The sequence below is a fragment of the Leptosomus discolor genome, chromosome 1 (genome assembly GCF_034619465.1).
Source record: "Leptosomus discolor isolate bLepDis1 chromosome 1, bLepDis1.hap2, whole genome shotgun sequence".
NCBI classification, from domain to species: Eukaryota; Metazoa; Chordata; class Aves; order Leptosomiformes; family Leptosomidae; genus Leptosomus; species Leptosomus discolor.
In genome coordinates this window covers 148709762-148732332 of record NC_141391.1, presented here as the reverse complement: position 1 = coordinate 148732332, position 22571 = coordinate 148709762, and the positions used below count along the sequence as shown (strand labels likewise).

The window sequence follows — 22571 nt, the reverse complement described above, 5'->3', positions numbered from 1 at the left end:
AACTTAGAGCACAGTAATAAAAATTGATTCCTATTATAGGAACAGTGAAGTATTGTGAGGACAAGGCTTTATTTCACCTTTTAGGGTGAAAAACATGTTGGCTGAACTAGTTGCAAACAGATTGCTTTGACAATGTAAATCAAGTTATTTGCAAGGCCAGGGCACATATCCACTAGAGCAGAACTTTCCAAAGTGTGCATGACTTTGAATAAAACTAGAGGATTATAAAGCAAGAGCCATATCCGCTACTGTGTTATTTGGCTACGACATGACCTTCCAAGCTTCAAAGCCTCCAAAATAGCGTCTGGATAAGGAAGCAGAAACTGTTTTTGAAATTTGTAAAACAAATTTCAGGACTGTTAAGGGGAAAATCCTTCAGTCGATTCTGAACTCTGAAAATGTATCTCATTTACATAAAATTTAATTTAGATTTATCCCCTTTTCTCCATTACAATGCCTTATCTGATGCCATTACCTGGTAGACAGGTTAGGTGGCCACAGGGAGGGAAGCTAGGATGCTTCTCCTAGGGAAATTACCATTGCTCTCTTCTCCCAGAGTGGAAGGGCAAAGCAGAGGGCTTATAATTGACTCTCTGAAGGTGAGAGCAGTTTTATTTGTCTTAATTCATCTTGTCCTTGCCCCCTTGGTCTCAGATACAGAGCAAGTGCAGCAGTCACCCATTACTGAAGTCATGCATAAAAAAACATCAGCAGATACTCAACAACGTGCTTTATCAGAGGTCACGTAGAAATATTTTTCTGGAAAATGACTGAGCAGTCAAGGCTGAAACAGTTTACCTTCCTGATAACATCAAGTACGACATGACTGATGAGCTTGAAATGCTGCTCAACTAAACCAAGTGCAATACATCACGTGGCACAGCACAACAGGCACATCTTACTCTGAGGCAAGGTATGGCATAGCTAAGTAGCCTAGGGCTGTTCTTAGGAATACAATTTTTGGAACAGACTGCTAGACCTTGGCTGTAGTGATCTACCCAGCTTAGTCTCTAACCAGATCATAAGGTATCAGTAAACTCCATTATTTCATCCCACTTCTGTGTCTGGGTCATTCCTTTCACTGAGGTGTCAAAGAGAAGAAGCTATTCTTCCAGGTAAATTTGATACATAAATCAGAGAGAAAACATTTTCAGTTTTAAAGCGATGTATGCTCATGCTTCCCGTTGATGGAACAGGAAGACAATGAGGATGTGGACATGAAGTGTTCCCTTCTGGAGACGACAAAGGTGGTGGTCAGAATATTGTGTCTCTAAGCTTATCTTCTGTAGCGCTTTTCAACACCAGAGCTTGAAATGCTCAACAAAAGTTAATGAAATGGACACATAAAACCTAATAATCACAGAGACTATTAATATTCTTACTTTGCAATGAAAAAATAAATCCATATATGACCAGCCAAGTTGCTGTAATGCACTGTACTTGGCATAGGTGAACTTCAAATCTCTGGAGCAGTCCCAGCAAACGGCTCCTGAGAGGGATACTCTGATCAGTACAAAGAGTGTGGTGCATCCTGCCTCCTCCTGAGACACCGCTGCTTGCCACCACTGTTTCCCCTAGCAGAAAGGAGGTGTTTGGCCCTGGCTATGGCCAGCTCTCTGCTGTCTTGACACACTGTTTTCTCAGAGTTGTCTTTCTGCTTTTGTTTGGCCAGGCCCAAAAAGATTCAAACACCTTCTCCATACTTGCAGTCTGTTACCGGTGACATTTATATAGGGGCCACAAAACTCCATTAGGAATCTTGCTTCCTTGGATGTTTTAAACTCTGGTGTGATTCAAAGCTGAATGGAATTACCATGAAAATAAAGTAAAAACAACTGAAAGTGGGGCACATATTAATTCTTTTCCTCACAAGGGTAAAATTACTAAATTCCAACAACAATTGGAATTCCAATTACAAAATACTGAATTCCTCAGCCTGAGGTAGAAGAACACTAAAAAGAAAACTGCAGCTGCATAAAGGTGAAAATCTGTTTGTCTGTATTTGGGAATGCAGCCCCAAATCTGAGATGTAGGCCTTTCACTGGCTTGCAGAAATAGTACGAACCAGAAACACTTGTGGAAGATCCTGAGTAGAAATAGCAAATAAAGACAAGGCATGGAGTTCTGTAATGCTAGAGTGTGGGGGGTTTGCTCTGTCTCTGGCTGTTATTGCTATTTGTACTTAACACCTAGGTCATTTACTGCAATATGAGACCACAAGTACTACATAAAGGATGCCCGAGAACTTAATGAAAATTACCATTGATTAATCATGTAGGACAATTATGGTGGTCAAACCCATAACCCAGTAACTGCTTATAAAAAGCATTCAACTGTAAAATAGACCTGACACTGGTGCAAGTACGTGTGTGTTTAAATGTTCTGTTACTAGAAACATTTCCAGTTTAAGTACTAAGAACATAGCCCTTTTTGGAACACGCAAGCTCATCTTTTCTAGGTCACATGTAGACATTTTGGCTGTGATACTCATAGCTTCTCTTAAAGAAGGACAGCCTTTCTAAAACCTGCAACTTGAAGTATTATAGGGACAGAAAGGAAGATGTGACAATGTTTTGCATAATTCAGCAAACAACAAGCTAAAGCAATCAGGAATTGCATAAATTCTCAAGTTCATCAGTTAAGCCTCAAATAACTGAGAAATAAATATTTCAATTACCTTTTCATTAACAAAATTCAATGGCCTTGTTAAACTCTCAGTACCTGTTTATTAACACTTGTAGAGCATTTATTAGACAAGTGTTGTGTGCTCAGTTTCCTGCAGAACGAGACTTAACTGAGGCAAGCAGAATAACATCATGGAGGAAAAAAGGACAGACTTCTACAGTCCAGTGCATCTCTACTTTTCAAACTGACTTCCACCACAAAGGCACTTCCATTTCAGTACACATATATCTTCACTAGGAAATGATGGATTGCTCTGGACTGTAGTGACATATATTCCTAAGAAAAGTGAAATATTTCTTCCTCTCACAGGAAAACAGGGCTTGAAGAAGGGAATAAAGAAATTTTAACAGTGTTAGAAAGCAATGCGCTCTGATCCACACTAATCAGGTAGATTGTAAAATACGCATCATCATCAACTTGTCTTTAAAAATATGCCGGGTAGTTAAAGCTTAAAGTCATATAAGTGAGACAGTCCCAGCTTCATGAAGGGATAGAAACACATTTTAAACGTCTTCAAGGTTTTCTTTTAAACAGGATGTGAAGAATATAGCTTCTTGTTTGGGTTAGTCTCACCTCTAGACAGTATCGAGTCTATTTCTCCACTTGCCACAGCAAGTTTTAAAAAAGTAGATGCACTCGCAACTATCTTGGTTTAAAATTGGTAAGCATTCTTCCTAGCACAGCTCTGTATACAAACTTTTGGGGTGGTTAAGGAACAATACTACTGTAATTAAAGCAAACTTCCGCAGAGCAATGAATACAGAGACACAATACTTTTATCCTTAGCTCAGTAATTCTGCTAGCACAGTGTCAAATGTGGTTTCCCCTACTTAGGAACCCACCAAGAGAGATGCCCCAGTGTTTGACCTGAAAGGCCTCGAGATTCAACAGTGAGCTCACTCTATCACTTCCTCACACCTAATAAGTCAGATCTCTACAAAGATAAAGCAAAACAAACTCATCCCCACCAAAAGTACCAGGAGTACCTGTTTGTCCAAGTACCAGGCAGAGCAAGAAGCAAGAAAGAAAAAGGGCATTTTGCTCTCTCCTGTTGTTTTCCCCAAAGGCCTTTTCAGCTCTTTTTGTCTTCTTGCAGCCTGATTACAGCATACAATGTCTTAAACTTGATTTCGACCATGCGCTTTCTCTAACGCTTTGTGGATGCCTTTAGAAGTGGGGAGAGACCCCACCTGATGTTTTGAGGGATGCTGTTTCAGTGGTTTAATACTAAATAACTCAGGTGCAAATAATGCTTATCAACGTGATGGGAACTGAGTTAAAACAGCTGCCTCACAGAAAGAGCTATTTACTGCTAGAGGTTCAAAAGCAGTGACCAGGCATTAGGTTAGTAAGAAGGGGTATACGTACCTCCAAGGCAGATTTCTGTACCGTAATTTGGCTGTAGACTCTAGAGCCTTCTGGGCAAACAGTCCTCAGTTCCTCTTTATTGAGGGAGAAAAGCTGAGCACCCGTCAGCACGCCAAGGCTATTGACAGTCCTGGGATCACACCAAAGGAACAAACAAGAAATAAGCAAAAATACACTAGGCCAAGGGAGAGAAATAGGTTGGCTTCATCCCACATGGTCTCAGGTAGGCCTACTAAATCAAGACAAAATTTAATGCAACATGGCCCTTGAAGTCAATTCAGTATCCACTACAAGTACCTTTTGGTGGATGCTAATATATACAATTTTTTTTTCTCCTAAATATATCTCTATAGATCTATAACCACGTTGATATCTATGGCCATATATATACATAAATATATATGTATATATATGTAAAAAACCAAATTCTTTTTTCCAAGCGTGCAAGCTGACATGTCTTGATTTTCAGAAGGCTGCTTGGTTTTAAAAAGTGGTCAGACTACGTCCTACTTACTGACAGGAGAATAATTTTAATAACTTTTCTTACATTCACCCTCGAACTTACACAGGGTTGAATCCTTTGGACTGCAACCATGCTTTCACATCCTCAGGTGAAGAGTCATAAGTGATGTTAACTACTGGGATGTTTGGTCGTGGCACATGGAACTTCCTCTGGGCAGCGCTCCGGCCGATGGTCAGCCGGTGGACAAGTTCATCCTGCACCTCCTCCATCTGCGATTTCCTGCCTGGAGAGAGAGATGCCCCCCAGGAGTTATTCTCAAGGTTGCTTTATCAAAGCCAGGTAATTTCTTATACTTCGCTTTAAAACTTAAACTATTTTTTTTCTTTAAAGATTCATTCACTAGATCTGACTGAATTATTACTCTCCTTTTTCCCCAGGGAAGATTTCAACATTCCCACTCCTCTCTTTGTGAAACAAAAGAAAAGCAAAAAAACCCAAACAAACCTCAAATTCAACTGAGACCCCCTAGGAAGAGGAGATAAGCTTGATGTCACACAGATCAGTCTGACAGCACCCAAGCTGCAGAAAATGAGCACGAAGGGTAATTCAATTGTCATAGTCTGCGTTTCTTCAAATACAATTATGGTGTTTTAAAATGAAAACAAAAAAAAAATGAGGAAGAATATAAGATAGCTTACACCGTGGAAAGGCATCACTTTCCACAAAAATTTTTTAATTGAAAACTCAACTTTTCAGTGCAAATCAATGTAGGCAAAAAAATTTCACTGCTGCTGACACCTTACATCTAATAAGCTATTATAATTATCACATTTTTGAAGGGGTTTTAAGAAATTTGAATTCACTCCAAGCCTGGAGTGACTGGTTACCTGAAACAATGTCACACTTTGCATTAAAAAAGGAAGAAAGAATAAAAAAAAAAAACAACACAAAAAACCCCCACCAACGCCCCCCCAAAGTACTTGCTCTCACACAGGAATTGGTAAGACTTATTTGTTTTAAACACAACTTTACATGTTTGCTATCCCACAGAACCCATTTGTCTGAAGCATTTAGTTCAGTTGCTGGTCATTAGCAGGCAACAAACTGAAATGCTTTTCATGCATTTAAACAAAATCAATTATAATGAAACTGAAAATTGTTTAAAATGCACATAAAAAGTTCTATAGAAAACTTCACAAAAATAGGCAGAATCCAAAAGGGTGTAAATATCTTTTTGGACACAGAGAAGTTACTGATTTAGAACAGTTAAACTCTACTTTCAGCAACTCTGCAATTACTATAAAAGTACTTTGACACACAACTTTAAGTGATCTCAAAAATTCTCAGGATTTCCTTGCCAAGATATTTTTAGTCATCTTTACTCAACCTTCTCACTTTGATACACGAACAGTAACTACAGTGCCTTCTCTGATGCAATCAGATGGCAAAGGCTATTCCTTTTCTCCTATTATACCAATAGCAACAGAGGAGAATGACACAACTTCAATATGAAAATAAGATAGCAAACATGTTTCTTCTTCTACTTTTATCTTCTCCCAAAACCTCTCCAAGGATCAACATCTCTAGCCAGTTAGACGAATAAAGCAAGCTTTACATAGACTTTCACGATTCCTTTTTTTTTAATCATCACAACAAAACAAGAGAATTCCTTGGTTAATCCTTTTTTCTTTTACAAAATAGCTCCAGGTTGAAAGTGGAGAAAATATCTTTAGTAAAATATTTGAGGCATTCAGGCCCTATTGTGTTGGGTTTTCTTCCCCCAGCGTGTGAATCAGAAGCCAAAATGACATGGGCTCAGTGATATATTGAGGTCTGAGACGGGATATATGAGTAAAGACTTCAGGCAATATTATTGAAGCATGCATCGGTTATTTTCCCAAACAGGAAGAGAGCGAGCAAATCGCTATCTTCTTTCTATTTACACAGATTTTGAAAGACTTATGTTTTATCTAGACCAAGACTATATCAAAAGATAAATATTTAGCTGTTAGATAACAGATTCTTACTGTTGTTAGATGCATTATCATAAATAAACACGATACCCTCAGTGTGAAGCGGGTACTACATTGCATGTTCTCAGCAGGGTTCGGGTGGGTACTTGGGCAGCAGGTGTACGGGCAGAATTGCCCATTACCTTTGCAGAGGCAACTATTCTGCAAGGACCATGAGGTACCTGAAGCCCATTAACTGGGCTTGAGCAACAACTTCTGGGAAGAGCTCTCAAACATGGCCCAGGGCTTCAGTGGAGGCTAAGAGGGCAAGAGATGTCTCATAACCACTTAGTCTACAGCAACCCTTCACACCTCACACCCTGTAACTGAAGCCAGGATGGTCTTCACATTTTCCATCTGTAATGGATAGAGAAGGCCTTCAGATTCAGGGGAACACAGCTGTTACAGCATGCAAAGTCCTTACATGGAAATAAAATGATCATTTGTGTGTATGTGTGTGAAACTCACCCTTACTTTCCACATCTTTTATAACTCTTTGGATTTCTGTTTTTAAAGTAACAAACTGCCCAGAATAGGACACGGGCAGAAGCTGGCCCTACTGTTTCTCTAAGGAACAGCAGTGAAGCCTGTTCCTCCTCTCAGGCTGCTTGTTTAAAATTTCCAGCCAGCCAGTCTGTTATGTGAAAATATTAAAAAGGTCCCAGTGCCTTCTCGAGTTCAGAGCTTAGGTGAGAGCTTGTCCACCACCAGGCAATGTCAAATGAGATGCCACCAACTGAGTGTGGTTATCCAAGCAGGCATGCTTCCCACCCACTGGGGACAGGGGGGAAAAGAAGCCCTACTGCAGACACTATTATGCTTGGTGCCAGTTTTTACTTCAGGTGGAAGTGGAATTTTCTGATAAGGCAGGGAGGCAGGGGATGGGAAAAGCTGTGAACTCTTGAACTGCAAAAAGCTCATCATTTTAACAGCTATTACTTTAATAGCTATAGCAAATGCTTCCCTACAAGTTTTAGTTATTTTTAAGCCAAGCAATCACATTGCTTAAAGTGCATTTAGGACAGAAATTATTGACTAAATAAGTTCTCCTAACCTAACCTGCTTTTCAGTCAATACAGAGGAGGAGCCTCAGCAGCAGTTAGGCTTTATATTTACAAAGTGGCCTTAAGAAGAACTTTTAATGACCACCACACACTGCTGGATGCAGATTACCATGTTTTTCCAGATAATGGGCTACGGAGTATCTTCTCTTGTCCTCCTAAGACAAGGACATGAAAGTTTGGCTCAGTGGCCTGCCAGTTGCTTTGACCAAGCTAAGGGGACCCAAGTATAAGACAAGTGTCCTACAACACTACTGCAACATGGTTCCTATGTATCAGCCAGACCTGCAAGTCTTCTTGCAAGCCTTGGATACATGTTCGAGAACGGTGCAAATGCCCTAGAAGTACAGATGACCATGGATAGAAGTGTAAGAACAGCTTAACTGATTTTAAAAGAAATTCAGGTTGTAATGAGTTCAGGTGGAAAATGTTAGACAGAATACCAGCATGGGCATTTACAGTGTTGAAAAAGTCGCTGAAGATCCCGGACAGTCATAAAAGGAGGGGATTTAGGACTGAGACAAGCACAGAAGTGTTTTGTCCCTACTTACCATTGTGATTAGGGAGGGTCGGAACACACATACATAGAAAATGTGTATTATAAACATAGGGTTAAAGCTAAACATTTCATAAACATTTATCTGAAACACAAGGTTTTAAGGAATTTAAGGATGAAGCAAAATACACAGGAGTGGGAGAAATCCTTTTTTTCTTGCTGCTTAGACAAACTTACGATCCACAGGGACTTGCTTCTGCCTCTGGGTGTCTCGTGCAACACTACCACCACTGTCGCTAGAGGTGCTGCTTTGGCGGCTGATGGTTGCTGGTGCTTTGGGCACAGGAACTGGTATAGGTGCTGGTGCGCTAGGAGGGAGGGGGACAGCCACGGGGACTGGAGCAGGTGTGGGAGGTGGTGAAGGAGTAGCGGGAACTGGATCAGGTTGCTTTGCAACGTAGTCTGTCCTTTGTTTCTGAAAAGATGCAGAGATACTCAGTTTAACAACAAAACTTGGACAAGAGATCGGACAAACTCAGGTTTCTGCAGAAAATGCTGGGATGCATCGCACCAATTGATTTCCTTTATTAGACAGAGACATCTTACTTGCCATATATAGTTCCAAAATTTGCCAAAACTTGATTTGGCATCAATGTTTGGCATCAATTTCCTTCTCCCTCAGATACAAAATTCACAGCAGTGGCACCATCTGAAACATGTTTCTTTCCTTCAAATAGGTGAGTTCTATAAATTAAATTGTTTTTAAATTCCAAAATTCTATTACCTGGCACCTTTTAACAGCTTCCAAAAATTTGAATTGTTGGACTTCATCAGTGTAAAAATCTGTATTTTACAGATGTTACGTAAAAAATAGTGACAAATGAACACATCCAGCCACACCTAAGCCTGACCAATGGTTTAACTTACAAACATCACTGAGGTTGGGATAACACACAGTTCCTTGAACTGCAGACACCATTTAAGATGTTCCTGCTCCTCTTACCCATTCAGTTGTGCCTTTTCAGCTACTTGTGTAGTCACTACATGCCACCTCAATACAATAACCCAATTAAAACACCCAAACCACAAACTCCACAATTCTGGGAATAGGGCTGTTGTTTCTTTTCCCCTACTTTACGCAACATGCAAATTATCTTGCTGCTAATAACTACCTAGCAGATGTCTCAAGAATAATTCTGGAGAATAATTTCTTTTCTCCTTCTTTGCCTTTAGCATGGTGCCTGTTAGAGGAAGATGCATGTATTTTCCCAAAGCAATCCCAATGACAGACAAGCTCAGAAGCTCATAAGCAATCTCTGCTACCCTTTTCTTTCAAACAGTTCAAACTCCACATCTCACTGTTTTAACAGTGCTCCCTCTCCGCAGTTTTGGACTAACACAGCTTGAAGGTTTAATATTAAAGTTTGTTTGCTCAATAGGGATGCCTCATTTCTTAGTTATGAGAAGTCTGCTTACTTTGGTATGAAAACAGATGAGTACATTCCCCAGATTCATTGCTCCTTCCTGAAATACTTTTCCCTATTTCCTTGGAGGCAGAGGATTTACGGCAGATCAAGTGGGGAAATATTTGTAGGAACCATTCCTGAGCAGCAGATCACTGCCCTGACAACAATCAAACTTTCATTAAATGTCAGTAACTGCCCTTATGCAGGAATCTCCAACTCAGTAAGTTTAACTGATGGACAAGGTATTTTGTAGTGAAGGTAGACTGGGCCCATTACAGCTAAGCTATGCTGAGCTACACCAGCAGAAAATTTATCCCATCAGCTTCTATGCCTGGCCAACTAAGCCTAGAGAAAAAGTCTTTTATTTGCCTTAGATAATTTTTCACTTAAATTGTAGTAGTCAGCTACTGAAGCAAACATATAGTCTTACAATACAATCCCCATTAAAACTTTTTAAGTTATTTTTCCTTAGCATTTAGTTGTTCAAAGGCATTCATCTCAATTATTGCATGGCCACCTTGTGCAGTGCATTGCAGGGATATTTAAAAAAAAAAAAAACAATCATATGATTAACTTCTCTGTATTCTACCACTTCAATGTTAAGACAATAAACTCTTTTTTAGATGTCAAATGCCAAGAAAAGTGAAATGCATAACATAAAAGAGAAGAAGCAGAATAATGTATATTTAAGAAACCTGTCCTTTGGAGGAAAGAGAGTGTCCTACTAGGTATATAGTAAATACTGTGGTATATCCAAAATCTTGTTAATGAATTCAAAATTTTCACAGATATTAAAATGTTCTCATGATATTCAGATTTTATTTTTTTTTAATTTTGTTCACAGATTCCAATTGCTAGCCTGTTATCCCCACAACATACACTCATGTGTGCCCCGACATTCTTAAACAACATGCAAGGAAAAAGCAGAGCTTTTTTTATGGCAGAGGGGATTCATTACAAACCAAGGCACCAACTGCACATCACCACAATCATAATCCAGAAAAAGTGATAGCTAAACACTACACGTAGCTCTCACTGGATGCTACTGATGTAGTTTCAAAAACATATTGTACTGCAATCAAGCCTCATCAAAACGACTTGCTGGAGTGAAAATAAAAATTAAACTGGAAGTGTCACTCAAATTCTAAATTTACAGATGAAATCACATTGAAATAATCTTCACATTTGGTTGGACAGTGCCCAAAAGCCACTTACACATTTGAATCACATTTAATATTTCTTTTTTTTAACACTTCTTTTTTTAACTCCAGATCTTTTGAGGACATCCACACATTCATCCCATCACTTCTATTCATTGCTACAAACAAACCAAGCATGCATTATGGAATTTGGGGACCACATAGTCCAAAATAGTAATTTTTGAGGTTCAATATCAGAAGAGTAATTTTGTTACCTCTGAAAGCTCTCCCAGCAATTGCTGTGAGGAAAATGGAGTAAATCACATCAAATAGTAGTGTTAGAAAGGTAAAAAGTAACTGCCTCACACATCACTCCTGAAATTTCATACACATTAGTAATTTAAAACAAAGGAACATCGGTGCTAATAATTACCTCCTCTTACTCACTAAGCAACTCACATAGTGAGTTAGTCTCATTTTCTTCTTTCAAATAATGAACTGAGTGTTGGCTACAAAACACATATGTGACACCATATAAGCAATGAGCTCTTTTCAAAGCACCTACCCAGACAGAAACTTAGAAAGATGTTTAATAAAAAACGAAACACAAACAAAAAACTGACACTGGAATGAAGATCATAAGGTGAATGTAGAGAACACTTGCAACTGTAGAACAATAAGAATTAAGTCATGGCATGTATTAAAAAAGGAACTTACTTATTTTAGCTTTATAAATGATGGCCAGCTTAGAAAATGAGGTAAAGGTCACTGCTGACAGACATGTACTCACTAAGTTGCTGACAGCCGTAAGAATAACGAACAATTCTGCATTTTGTTTTTCCTTCTTCCTCATATTTTTTTCTTTTAAGAATAAATTTGCAATCCTCAGCTCATGTAAATCAGAACAAATCCTTTAAATTACTTGGACAGTGATGATAAACTTGGTTTTTGCCAGAAAATATTTTGTTTAGAATAGAAGTCCCAAAGCTCTTTTTCAACACACTACAGGCTGCACCTTGTCAAGAATCAAGATTCAGTATGATTTGATCTATTTTTAAAGTAAGCAAAATAATAAGCTTGAGTAAAGGTGCCAAAGGTATCAACCCTAACTCTTGATCATTCTAAAAAAAACTGGGAACGACGTATTTTCAAATACATTTTGGCATCAAAAAAAGGGAATATGTGTATTCAGACCATGGCAAATACAGACTTAGCATTAAAAAGGCATTAGATACAACGATAACTAGCATTAGTGCTGGGCAATGCTCTCATTAAATTAACACAGACACAGAGCCTCTCGTTCACTCTCTGAACATTTTAGTGCCATGTTCCTGTTTGCCCAGTGACAGGAGTTCACCAAGAGGGCTGCAGAGCATTCAGCCTCGGTTTTGTCAACAGCCATGTGGTTTGGATGTTTTCTTGAGATTCATTTTAAGGAAGAACCAACTATTTGTCTTCACCCCAAAGGGACAATGAGGTACCCAAGGACTAGAAGAGCAAATTTCAAGGGAAGTCTTTTGACAGTTTCCTTTGGTGGGCTCAGCTATTATGCAAACAGCTGTCTATTAAAACCCCATTACAAGTCACCTAATTAGCTCTTTGCGGGGTGTAAAGAATTTCTGTTTTTATTGGATTTACAAACCTGTCTTGCTAGAATCTTGCAGAAAGCAAGAAGCACATTAGGATGGAAGAAGGAAAAATTTGGACAGAATTTACTTATTCAAATTGGTACTAGCTAAGATTACTCCCCATTTCTTAAAAAAATAAAAAATAAAAAAATGGGCAAACTGGGGACTTTTAATTCCTATCATTAATCAAATTGTTTTTACAACTATTCATTACATTTTTGTATGATAAGTGGCATCCCATAGTTTGGGATTGGATCAATGTTGAATTGGACTTTTTAAAGCCATCAAAAAGTCTTGATCTCATGGCAACTTTAAAAAGCATTTCATAGGAAGTGAGGTAAAAGGGATACTGGCTCTTGGTCAAAAATTATGACTTCTCTTTGGCCACTGCAAAATGCACACCTGGCAACTGCATCTCTTCATTAACAAACACTTCATGATCTGCAGGAAAGATACCAGTTGGCAAAAAATGAGTATGACACTATGACACTAACTTGCAGCACAAATGCTGTGCTCGAGGTGAAATAACTTCCCACAGAGATATTTTAAGTGAGCTGCTAAACAAAGAGACTTGAAAGAAAGGGTTGGCTGGTTGATCACCAAGAAACAGAAAGGACACTTGTCCCAGGTGAGGTGGAGACTTTTGTATTGATGTTTACGTACCATAAACGTGCCTCTTACATACTTCTGTGTACAGTCATGTTTGTTTTTTTTTTAAATTAGACTACAGGACTGCATTTGGCTTAATATTTACTCTCTGTGCCTCAGGATTTCATACACATCACTGATAACATAACTGTTTCACCTCACAAAGGGTGTCATGAGATTAATTAACATGCCCACCAAGATACACACCTCTATCCCAGTTAATGTTCCTCAAATTCCTTTTTTCAAGAGCATTAAGTTAATAAAATTCACAGTAAATAGGAAATATTATGATTACTAATTTTCTAGGTTCACCAGCAATACTCGTACAAAAGAAGAAATCAGAGTGCTTGGGAAACTTTATGTTCATACGTAATGGGACGGTGAAGTACCACTTCTGGTTCACAATAAAAAGGCAGACTAAATGACCAATACCACAGGAAACGGTGATAAACAATAATTAACATCAGAGGAAAACAGAAACCATCAGCAAAATGCTCTCCTTAATGTACAAAAGTACCAAACAAGCAAAAATAAGGTTTTCCTGACTAATTCAACTGACCAGAAGAAAGACAACGTTACAGCCTCTGCAATGTTCCTTCAAGTATCATCTTAGACAATTCAATGCTTTCAAGTAACTATCTGGCACCTGGATCCTGAAAGGGATTGAGAGAAAAATCAGGATCTAATCTAGTGTGTAGACTCAGAGGTCACTAGGAGAGGAAACAGAGTAATAGTAAAATAAACTTTGCAGCTCCGAAAGTAATTGTGATAATGAGACATCCATCTCTCAAAGAAAGGGTGTCCATCTGAAGAATAATTGAATGACAAAATTATCTCTTTCAATGGAATCCTTAATCCTTCCTAATAATCTGGAAGCATCCTTTGGTCAGCTGTGCTTTGAAGGCCATTAATCTGTAAAGAAATACGCTAATCTTGTACACAGCAAGCCTACTTTGAAAGCAGTCTTTCAAAAACCAAAGATGACTTAGAAGACTGGCAAAAGCTGCACAGCACCAGGCGCTGAGCCCGCTCGTGTCTAGGGTCTGGCAAAGGCACTGATAGGAACCACTTCAATTTCCTGCTCTACCCACAAGTTCTCCTGTTTGACCTTGGGCAAGGCAGTCATCCCTTTGGTGCCTCATTTCTCTCCAAAATAGCAGCAATGTCTCATAGCACTGTTATGAAAATAAATAGGGTTATGCAAACAGATTCCAAATGAACCATGTATCTATCACAGGCAAAAAGACAAATGAGCACGCTTAGGAGTGCTAAAATTATAACAGTCACCACAAAGTTAAGAACAACATTACAGACACATCTTGGTAAAGACTCCCTTTATCCTGTGTAATTTATTACATTCCTAAATAATTTCACAGTATTTCAAACTCACATTTGAATATGATAAAGCTACAAGCAAAACAAACCATTGACTGTAGGGAACAACCTGCCAGAGGGCAAAGAAACAAAATTATCTTAAATGTTGTTCTCTGACCTTAATTTTCATAGGTCCACGGAGAAGGATTTGTGAAAATTATTATTTTATTATTTCCCATGTCATGTCATGTCATTATTTCAAACAGAAAACCTCAAAACCTGCAGTGCTTTACAAAGAATAGCATAAGAACCTCTACTCAAAAATGTACTCAGTCTGCTCAGGATTTCTTGGCAAATTCCAAACACACAAAATGACATGCACCCAAAGAAAAAAAAAATTCAAATCTTTAAATCAGGATCTAAAAAGCACTCTAGATGCATGCTTCATTTCAGAGACAGACAAAAACCATAATCAATTTAGAATGAACTCATACATTATAGGCAAACAATTAGGAAAGAAACCTCAGAAACAGTCCAATTCAAGCCCACCAGGCTCAATACAGGTCTACCACATTATTGTGCCAAAAATAGCTTGGGACCTGTTTCTCAAGAGATTTTCCATATCCATGGCAAAAACAGAAAATAGTTCAAAAACTGCAGCTTTCATGATAACTGTGCACACAGAATCCGGCACAGCAACACCTTTGACTGGGACTTTTAGAGGAGTCTGCAGCAGAGACAGTCAACAGTAACATTATGGCATTTCTCATTTTTTTTGGTCATCAGCTAGAGTGTGTAGGCACAAGGAATGAATATTAGATTAAATTAAATTAAATTTCACTTCAAGTTTCAACAGAAGTTTGGTTTGCATTTGGACTGTAAAAGTGTGATTCAGAGGTAGGCCTGGAATTTCTGCTTAATCCAAACTTGTTTGCCTAACCTTTCAAAATCATTAGAAATAAAAAGGAAGACATGGGTCTTAGAAAATACAACTTCCTATTTTATGAGCCTCTGGCCCACTTAAATGTTGTCTAAAAATACACTTTACAACTTTATCCTGTATATCCTTACTCAGGTAGACATTTGCATTCATGTAAGATTATTTTTTTAAAAACATTTTACCCTCTAATTCTGTTCAACACATAAAAGAAACAATAACAAAAAAAAAAAATTAATTCCACACCACAATATGAAAGAAAGAAAACCACAATTAGGTCAGGAGAATAGAGTGCTATTGATGAACAGGCATAGTAACTGAAAAATACCTGCTTTGTGAATTCAAAAGCAAAGACGCCTATTTTTTATTACTCTAAAATTACAATAATTAAATAAATTAAAGACTAAGACAGAGACACACAAAGACAGAAAATAAAAAGAAAAGCTAGTGTTCACTCTCCTAGGAGAAGCAAAGATGACCCTACCTTAAATAATTCAAATTCCTTCTTTGGCATCAACAGCTATCAATCCACAAAGGATATTTGCAATTAAAATAAATGCATACACATCCATTAGGATCAAAATTACCACCTCTAAGCAAATAAGCACACCCTTAAAGGAAAACATTTTGCTGCACCTCTATCAACTTTATTTTCATGTTAGACTCTATGCAATACAGAAATCAGCCTCAGCGTGTACAAGAAATATAAATCTTTTGACATATCAATGGAACATGCAGATATTTTAGCCTTGCTTTGAATCTCTTCCTCCTCCACATGCACACTTCAAATGAAAGTTTTGCTCCCAAGGAGCAGACCATACCTGGATGGTGCGGGTATATGCAGGCTCTGACCATCCTAGACCACCTTCTTGACTCCTCAGAGGGTCCAAAATGTTGTTTGGCACAAAGCCTGTGCTGCCACTTCTATTCTGAACCTTCCACCACTGCTTTCTGTCATCCAGAATCTGAAATAATTTGGTAAATTAATTATGTATTTTTCTTTCTTCCTGCCAGCATTTAGACTGTGCATCATTTCAAAACAAAACCATAACTTTGCCAGGTTCTGCAACTGCCAACAGACCTTACCCATATCTCCCTAAGAAACCCTTGTAGGCTTCCTTAATTATCACTGTCATTAATTCTACAAGGTCATACTGCACTTTCAAAACATGGCTCTCAAGAAAGGATATGGAAGAAAAGTGTGTAATGAACCTCTAAACTCAGTCATGTGCTGGACAAGACAGTTGAATGAAAATGTGCAAAGAGGCTGGCATCTCTACAACCTATATGCTGTTGACAAAAGGAGTAAGTAATAACCCAAGGAAAAGTGCATCGTTCCAGGAGAGTACAAATTTGGAGAGAGTGCACTTCAGAGTAAACAGGATGGCCAGGAGAAGTCTGAAGTCTGACTACCTGCCGTGCAATCTCATAAACAAGGTTTTCTGTCTTTGTTGCTACCTCCCTTCCAAATGTTTCCAGCTTTCAGGATACCAGCTCCTCCAGGAAAGGGCAGTCTTTCAATACGCCTGGTGCATCCACAGATAGTGTTTGCCAGAGCCAGTTATTTAAATACTACTAAATGAGGCTTTTAAAAGCAACAGCAAAGATGGCAAAAGTAACACACAAATATATTTCTAGCATGGATCTCTACAGCATCAATTCATAAGTTAGCGCAGAATCCCCATTTATCTTGTCTATAATGCAAAACCAATTGAACTTTCCATATTAAGGGAGATGACTCAAACGCACTGAAGTAATCATTATGGACAGCCACACCGTCTGCTGGAAAGGTACCCTTAGCTTTGAGTAGTATCAGAAATTAATTGTTTTCTCTGTGCAAAAAAAAATTACCTCTACTATCTCTTCTTTCATGACAGAAAGCTCACTGTTGTTTCTTGCCATAAATTCGTACTTGCATTTGGCATATTTCTTGGTCTGTGCTTTATTGTGTGCTTCATAGTTTCTGCAAAGCAGAGATCAGACTATTGTTCAGTGAGACATTCAAGCAAACAAAACCACAAAATTCACTCTTCCAACAACCTGCAAGACTTTCAAACAAAAAACCCCACCCTACCATAACATGCTGCTGCTGTAGAACTACCTATTCATAACACACTGATTTAAGTCCCCCCCAAAAATAATAAAAGAGGTGGTTCAGCTACATAGACCTCAAGAACTGGTAAACTTTATTGGCTCACTGCTTGCAAGATGTATAACTCAACTTAGATTAGCAGATGCCATTGTTTTAAAATAAACATGCACACTATATTTAGTCTGTTTTCCTACAGCAGGTTAAACAACTATTTTCCATGTAAACAAACAACTATACTTAGTATATAATTGATATCTTGTGCTTTGTATGAAACTGTATGTCTAGTGTCCATCATAAATTGTTTCAAATACATATTAGATTAATAAATTTTTGCCATCAACACCAATGGAATTAAACTCTAAAAAATGCTCACCTACTGTAAATCAGTTTTTCTTAATTGACCGTAAAGTACAATCTACTCTAACAGCCTCAAGTTACTGTATCAATTAAAAATCTTGGCAGTTATAATCAGGGTTCATTGTAGAACAAGGCATACCACAGTTTAATTCTGTGTCTTTCTGTTCCCGTGAGGAAAGACCTGTTCAGAATGCCTTTGGGTAAGAAGCTACTAGTTTCTTTGATGCAGTTACCTCTTCAAGTTGAGAAGCTCCCCAGCCCTCTCAAAATGTCCAAAAGAAACAGTAACATCATTCACTTATTGCAAATCACACCCAACAACCCAAATCCATACCCAGTATTAAAGTAAAAAAAAAAAAAAAAAAAAATCCAAACGGATAATGAAACCATGAAGCAATCAATGACTCGAAATGCTGCATACAGCATCACAGCACAGGGATACGAATGCAGACAGTTGCTGATGTTGGTGCTGCGTAACCATGGTTTGCAGGCGTGCCCAAGCAATCCAGCAGTTACCTAGCTATTGCATGGCTGTGGAGAACTGTCTCACTTGACTTGAAGAGCAGAACAAAGGAAGAGTCATATTTAGATTAGAAGATTATTTTGAAAGAAAGACAATACACTGAAAGTGTTTAAGGAGAGAGTGAAAAACATGGGATGAACCCCATCCTGCAGAATAGCTGTTACGAGGCCGAAAGATATGTGAGTAATTCCAATTTGTTTCTACCACCCATTCAAAATTCATATAATTTTGAAGTCCTTTCTTACTATCTCAGGGATATGACTAACGTACCTTTGAAGGTTCTTTTACTTTTAGGCTACCCTTCCAAACACATTTCACACTGTTTTCCTACCTCAACCATCCTAACTATCCTGATCCCTTCAAAAAACATAACTCATGAAGAATTTTTAAAAATGCTTAAATTTCAGTTTTACTGCACTCTGATTCAATCAACAGCAATGTCCCCAGAACAAGGGCTGGGCAATGGCTACATGCTTCTGAAGAGACCATAAGTCTTCAAGTCCAGCTTAATGAGCCAAACAGTTTATTCAGGGCACAAATACTTTTCAACACTTCCCTCCATCCATCCTCCACTGTGTTTTCTTACTACCTATCAGATACACCGTAACTGCAGCCCTCTGTTCTCCAGTGCCTAGTGGACTGCACAGACTTTCAGGGTGCTTTTCTTCAAATGTTGGCACAAAACTAAACTACACAGCATGCTACTTTGAATCATCATGCAACTTGCTGAAAAACTATTCAGTACTCTTTCAGCATCAGAGTCAGTCCCTGATACACCTACTACCATACTGAAAGTTTAAGATCCTGACACTTAATTTAAATCACCCAAGGAAATCTCACCTTACTGGAGGTCTTGGCATGTTGGAAGAAGGCTCACTGAAAGTCCCTGTGATTAAAATTTCCTGGGACAATGTATAACCTATCTGTCCCTTAGACAATAGTGGGTGGCTTGGTCACTGCCTCCGGGATGCTCATTAGGAATGCCAACTCTGAACAAGGACCAGCAAATGACGGCTGAAAGGGTCAGCTTGAATTTCTCACTCCCTCCCCCAAACCCACTTCTGCACCTGCTTCTTCACAGATGTTTTAAAATTTGTCTTTAAATGGAAGTTACTTGGGGTAATACACATTAAGAATTTCCCCCAATAATGAGCTCCTACCAGGCAAGTATTATATGTCTCATGAGCCAATTAACAAATGGAAGTTTGTGTTGTGCTGAACAGACTGGAAGATAGGGGCACACTGTGGATGTTTGCATCAGTACCAGCCACCTCGACTCCCTCCTACAATCAGTGGTGAGAAACAGGCACCACTACAGCATGGCTCATTTCATATCTTTCAAAAGACTAATTTCACCTTACATGAACTGCTTCTTAGAAACATCCATTTCTCACCACAAAGGAGGCCTGGATGACTCTTTCAGTTGCAGCCAGATACACTGATATCATCAAAAGTTCAATACAATAAGACTCATTGTCTAAACCTGAAATGAAGGCAACAACATTTGCATGGAATACTCTTACTCTGAAAGGACAAAACAGGTCTTATCACATTACAGGTAAGAAAGAAAGGAATTTAGAGTACAGATCATCTAGATCTCAAGCTGACTGATCCTGAGACAAGAATTCAAAAAGTAACCAAGTTTGAGAAAATGATTAAGAGATGATTACAACTGCTGTTGTTATTATGAAGAATAAATCAAAAATTCAGGAAAAGAATTGAATCTTCAACCAATGCACCACATAGGAATTTGTTTGCATGCAGATTTAACAACAGGATCTTTTAGCAGATAGCTCAAAACCAGGGATTATGCAAAGGTTTTCATGAAAACAGTTATATCAATGCTGTTTTAATGAGTAGTCTGATCCTAAAAACTTAACTTAAACATCTTCCATGGCACACAAGCCAAAATACTGTTCATACGGTTTATATGGAATATGGCTTGGCATGGGGGAGCAATTCCAACACTGCTTTATCGATCTGCTTCTACAGCTTGTGCTGGTATAAATTCTCCCCACAGACAAAGCTGAGACTCCAAGGATCACTGCATTTGATCTTGTCAAGCTATTTGGATTTAGGCTAAAATGAAGGGGATGAAAGAGGATGTGCAAAAAGACACTGGTTGCTACGCAAACATTTCAGAGCATTTTCTGTATCATTTGAAAGAGAATGGAAGAAACGAGAAGATACCATTCTGGAAGGGGATATTTACGCACAAAAACAAAAAGCAGGAGACTATGGAGCACTAAGTGAGCAGCTAAACAAATCAAACAATCATTCAAAACAAGGACAGATGTATCTCAGAGCAGAGTTGTCATTCTTCGTAGTTCTGAAAAGAGCAAAGAGTATATTTGAAAACATCAAACAGGGCAGAAATAAAATTTGAACCCAAATAGGAGGATTCTGCGTTCTCAATTGGGTTGGAATTCCACTATAACGTTTTTGACAAAAGCATCGATTTAACAGCATACATAAACAGGGTAGTTTCATAGAAATTATACTAAAAGAGTCCTGATGATATGCCTTAGAGAAGCGAAAGCGGAATACCCACTGCTAACCAGAAATAATGATCTGCTCCAGACACAACCAGAGGTAATTACAGACACCACCACCCCAATAGCAGTAAGTCGGGACAGTTATCCACAGCACCATGTATGCCGTTGATTCAGTGTTACCTATCTACATGCCGGCTAACGGTTTGCTTAAAGGCAGCAACAGCCGCCCCCTGGTCCAGCAGAGGCCCTCTTTTGTAAACGGTGTTACTGAATGCATACCCATCGGACGGAGGGTAGTCGGGAACACCGGGAGGCTGGAAGACAAAAAAGGAAACAAAGCCACAAAGTGGATTAGCGTCACCAGTGGCACCGCCTAGTTCACTTAATCCAGCACCCCTAGGGTCCCTGTCAGCCTTCACGCGTCCTCAGGTGCTCACAGTTCTGCTATGAAAAGTTAATAACTTCTGCATTTCAAATACATAAACAGGGAGATCAAAAGGATAAGAATAAAAGAATTTCTATCCCAAGTCATCCCACTACATTAATATTGCAGTGGATATTCTTTAGAAAAACAGTTCTCTGGGGCAAGGTCCATGTCATCTCTCAGATATCACTACAGCAACACAATTTACAAACAATGACTGAATGGCTTTAAAAAAAACTGCACTGAGAATCCACTTTGAGCTTTTGTTCTAAATGCACATTTAAAGCCAGAAAACTAGCTAGCTAGCAGTAAGTCTGTATAAGAAATAAAACTTCCTAAGTAAAATTACCACTCCAATGGAGGATTCCAGTATCAAGTGGTTCATTTATGTCACCCTTCCACTGCACGTGACTGAAGTTAAAGAAGAAATGCAAAAAGGACATGATAGTCAGTGAAATTAAGGATTTTCGTTAAGGAAAACAATCACAATTTATCACAAGCACATATATATGAATACTCAAGGCTTTAGAAAATTCTTTTTAAACAGCAATCCTTTAAAAAAAAATACCTTAAATCCAGCAATGACACTCTGCTTCTAGTAAAGACTATTTTAACCATCATTTCCAAAAACAAAAACAAGGTAAGCAGTTAATTTCTGGAGATTATGATATTGAAGTTGCTCATTTTACATCTTTTCCTTGTACCACTATGCAGTTGCACAAGTTAGAACAGCTGAGATTCATCAGAAATTGCCAAATCTCTAACCCTGGTTTTGGGTTGGTTTTGGGTTTTTTTTTTGTGGGTGTTTTTTTTTTTTTCATTTGGCCTCTGTGGCTACAGAAAAGCCACCCAACTCATTTCTGCCTCCAAGTATCTGACCTGGGACCCAGAGACACCTGCCCACGAGCCTGAGGGTTTACGAAAAGTAATTAAAACCATCCCAAAACCCCCATACGTATAGAATATTCTTTAAAACTGTATTATTAAGACCTCTTTGAAAAAAATCTCAAGTGCCATCTAGCTTATGTCTTACATCAAAAGACACCCAGGAAGCAGGAACTCATTTTACTTCACACACAAATCATTTGCATCGCCTTAGCCACACTGGACTCTCTATCACTAGTTCCCTGTTGTTTCACTGCCACTTGAAGTGCTTATCACTGAACTGACTCCGCCTTGAAACCCCTCCAGTGGGAGCTCTGTGTGTGGCTACATCTTAAGATTCAGGAACAGAAACAAACAAAAAAAAAAGGTTCTCATGAGCAGGAACCTCCAACGCACTTTGCCAGATGCCAGAGCAGCCCCTGCCCAGCAGGGAGGGCAGCCGCACGCACCCCCTCTCCGCTCCCAGCACGGCACCACTCTTGACATGCAGCCTCGGTCCTCGGGAGAGCAATGTCATGCTGAGACACGAGGCCAATTAGCAGCAAGAGACAAACACTTAAATTCTCATCTTATTTTTC

The 22571-nt window shown here is 38.7% G+C and overlaps 1 protein-coding gene across 2 annotated transcripts in view; it reads right to left on the bottom strand.

The window, feature by feature from the left end:
- Positions 1–22571, bottom strand: part of EPS8 (EGFR pathway substrate 8, signaling adaptor) — a 54723-nt gene that overhangs the window by 874 nt on the left and 31278 nt on the right. Inside the window, exons 13-19 of one of the 2 annotated variants that reach the window (XM_086466998.1) lie at positions 20865–20998; positions 17069–17180; positions 16039–16182; positions 15702–15737; positions 8323–8560; positions 4619–4799; positions 4054–4183 (exon numbers count right to left, since the gene is read on the bottom strand). In XM_086466998.1, coding sequence (XP_086323124.1) covers positions 4054–4183; positions 4619–4799; positions 8323–8560; positions 15702–15737; positions 16039–16182; positions 17069–17180; positions 20865–20998 — 975 coding nt within the window. The remainder of the gene's footprint in view (positions 1–4053; positions 4184–4618; positions 4800–8322; positions 8561–15701; positions 15738–16038; positions 16183–17068; positions 17181–20864; positions 20999–22571) is intronic. The other variant, XM_009955150.2, reaches the window with a different exon arrangement.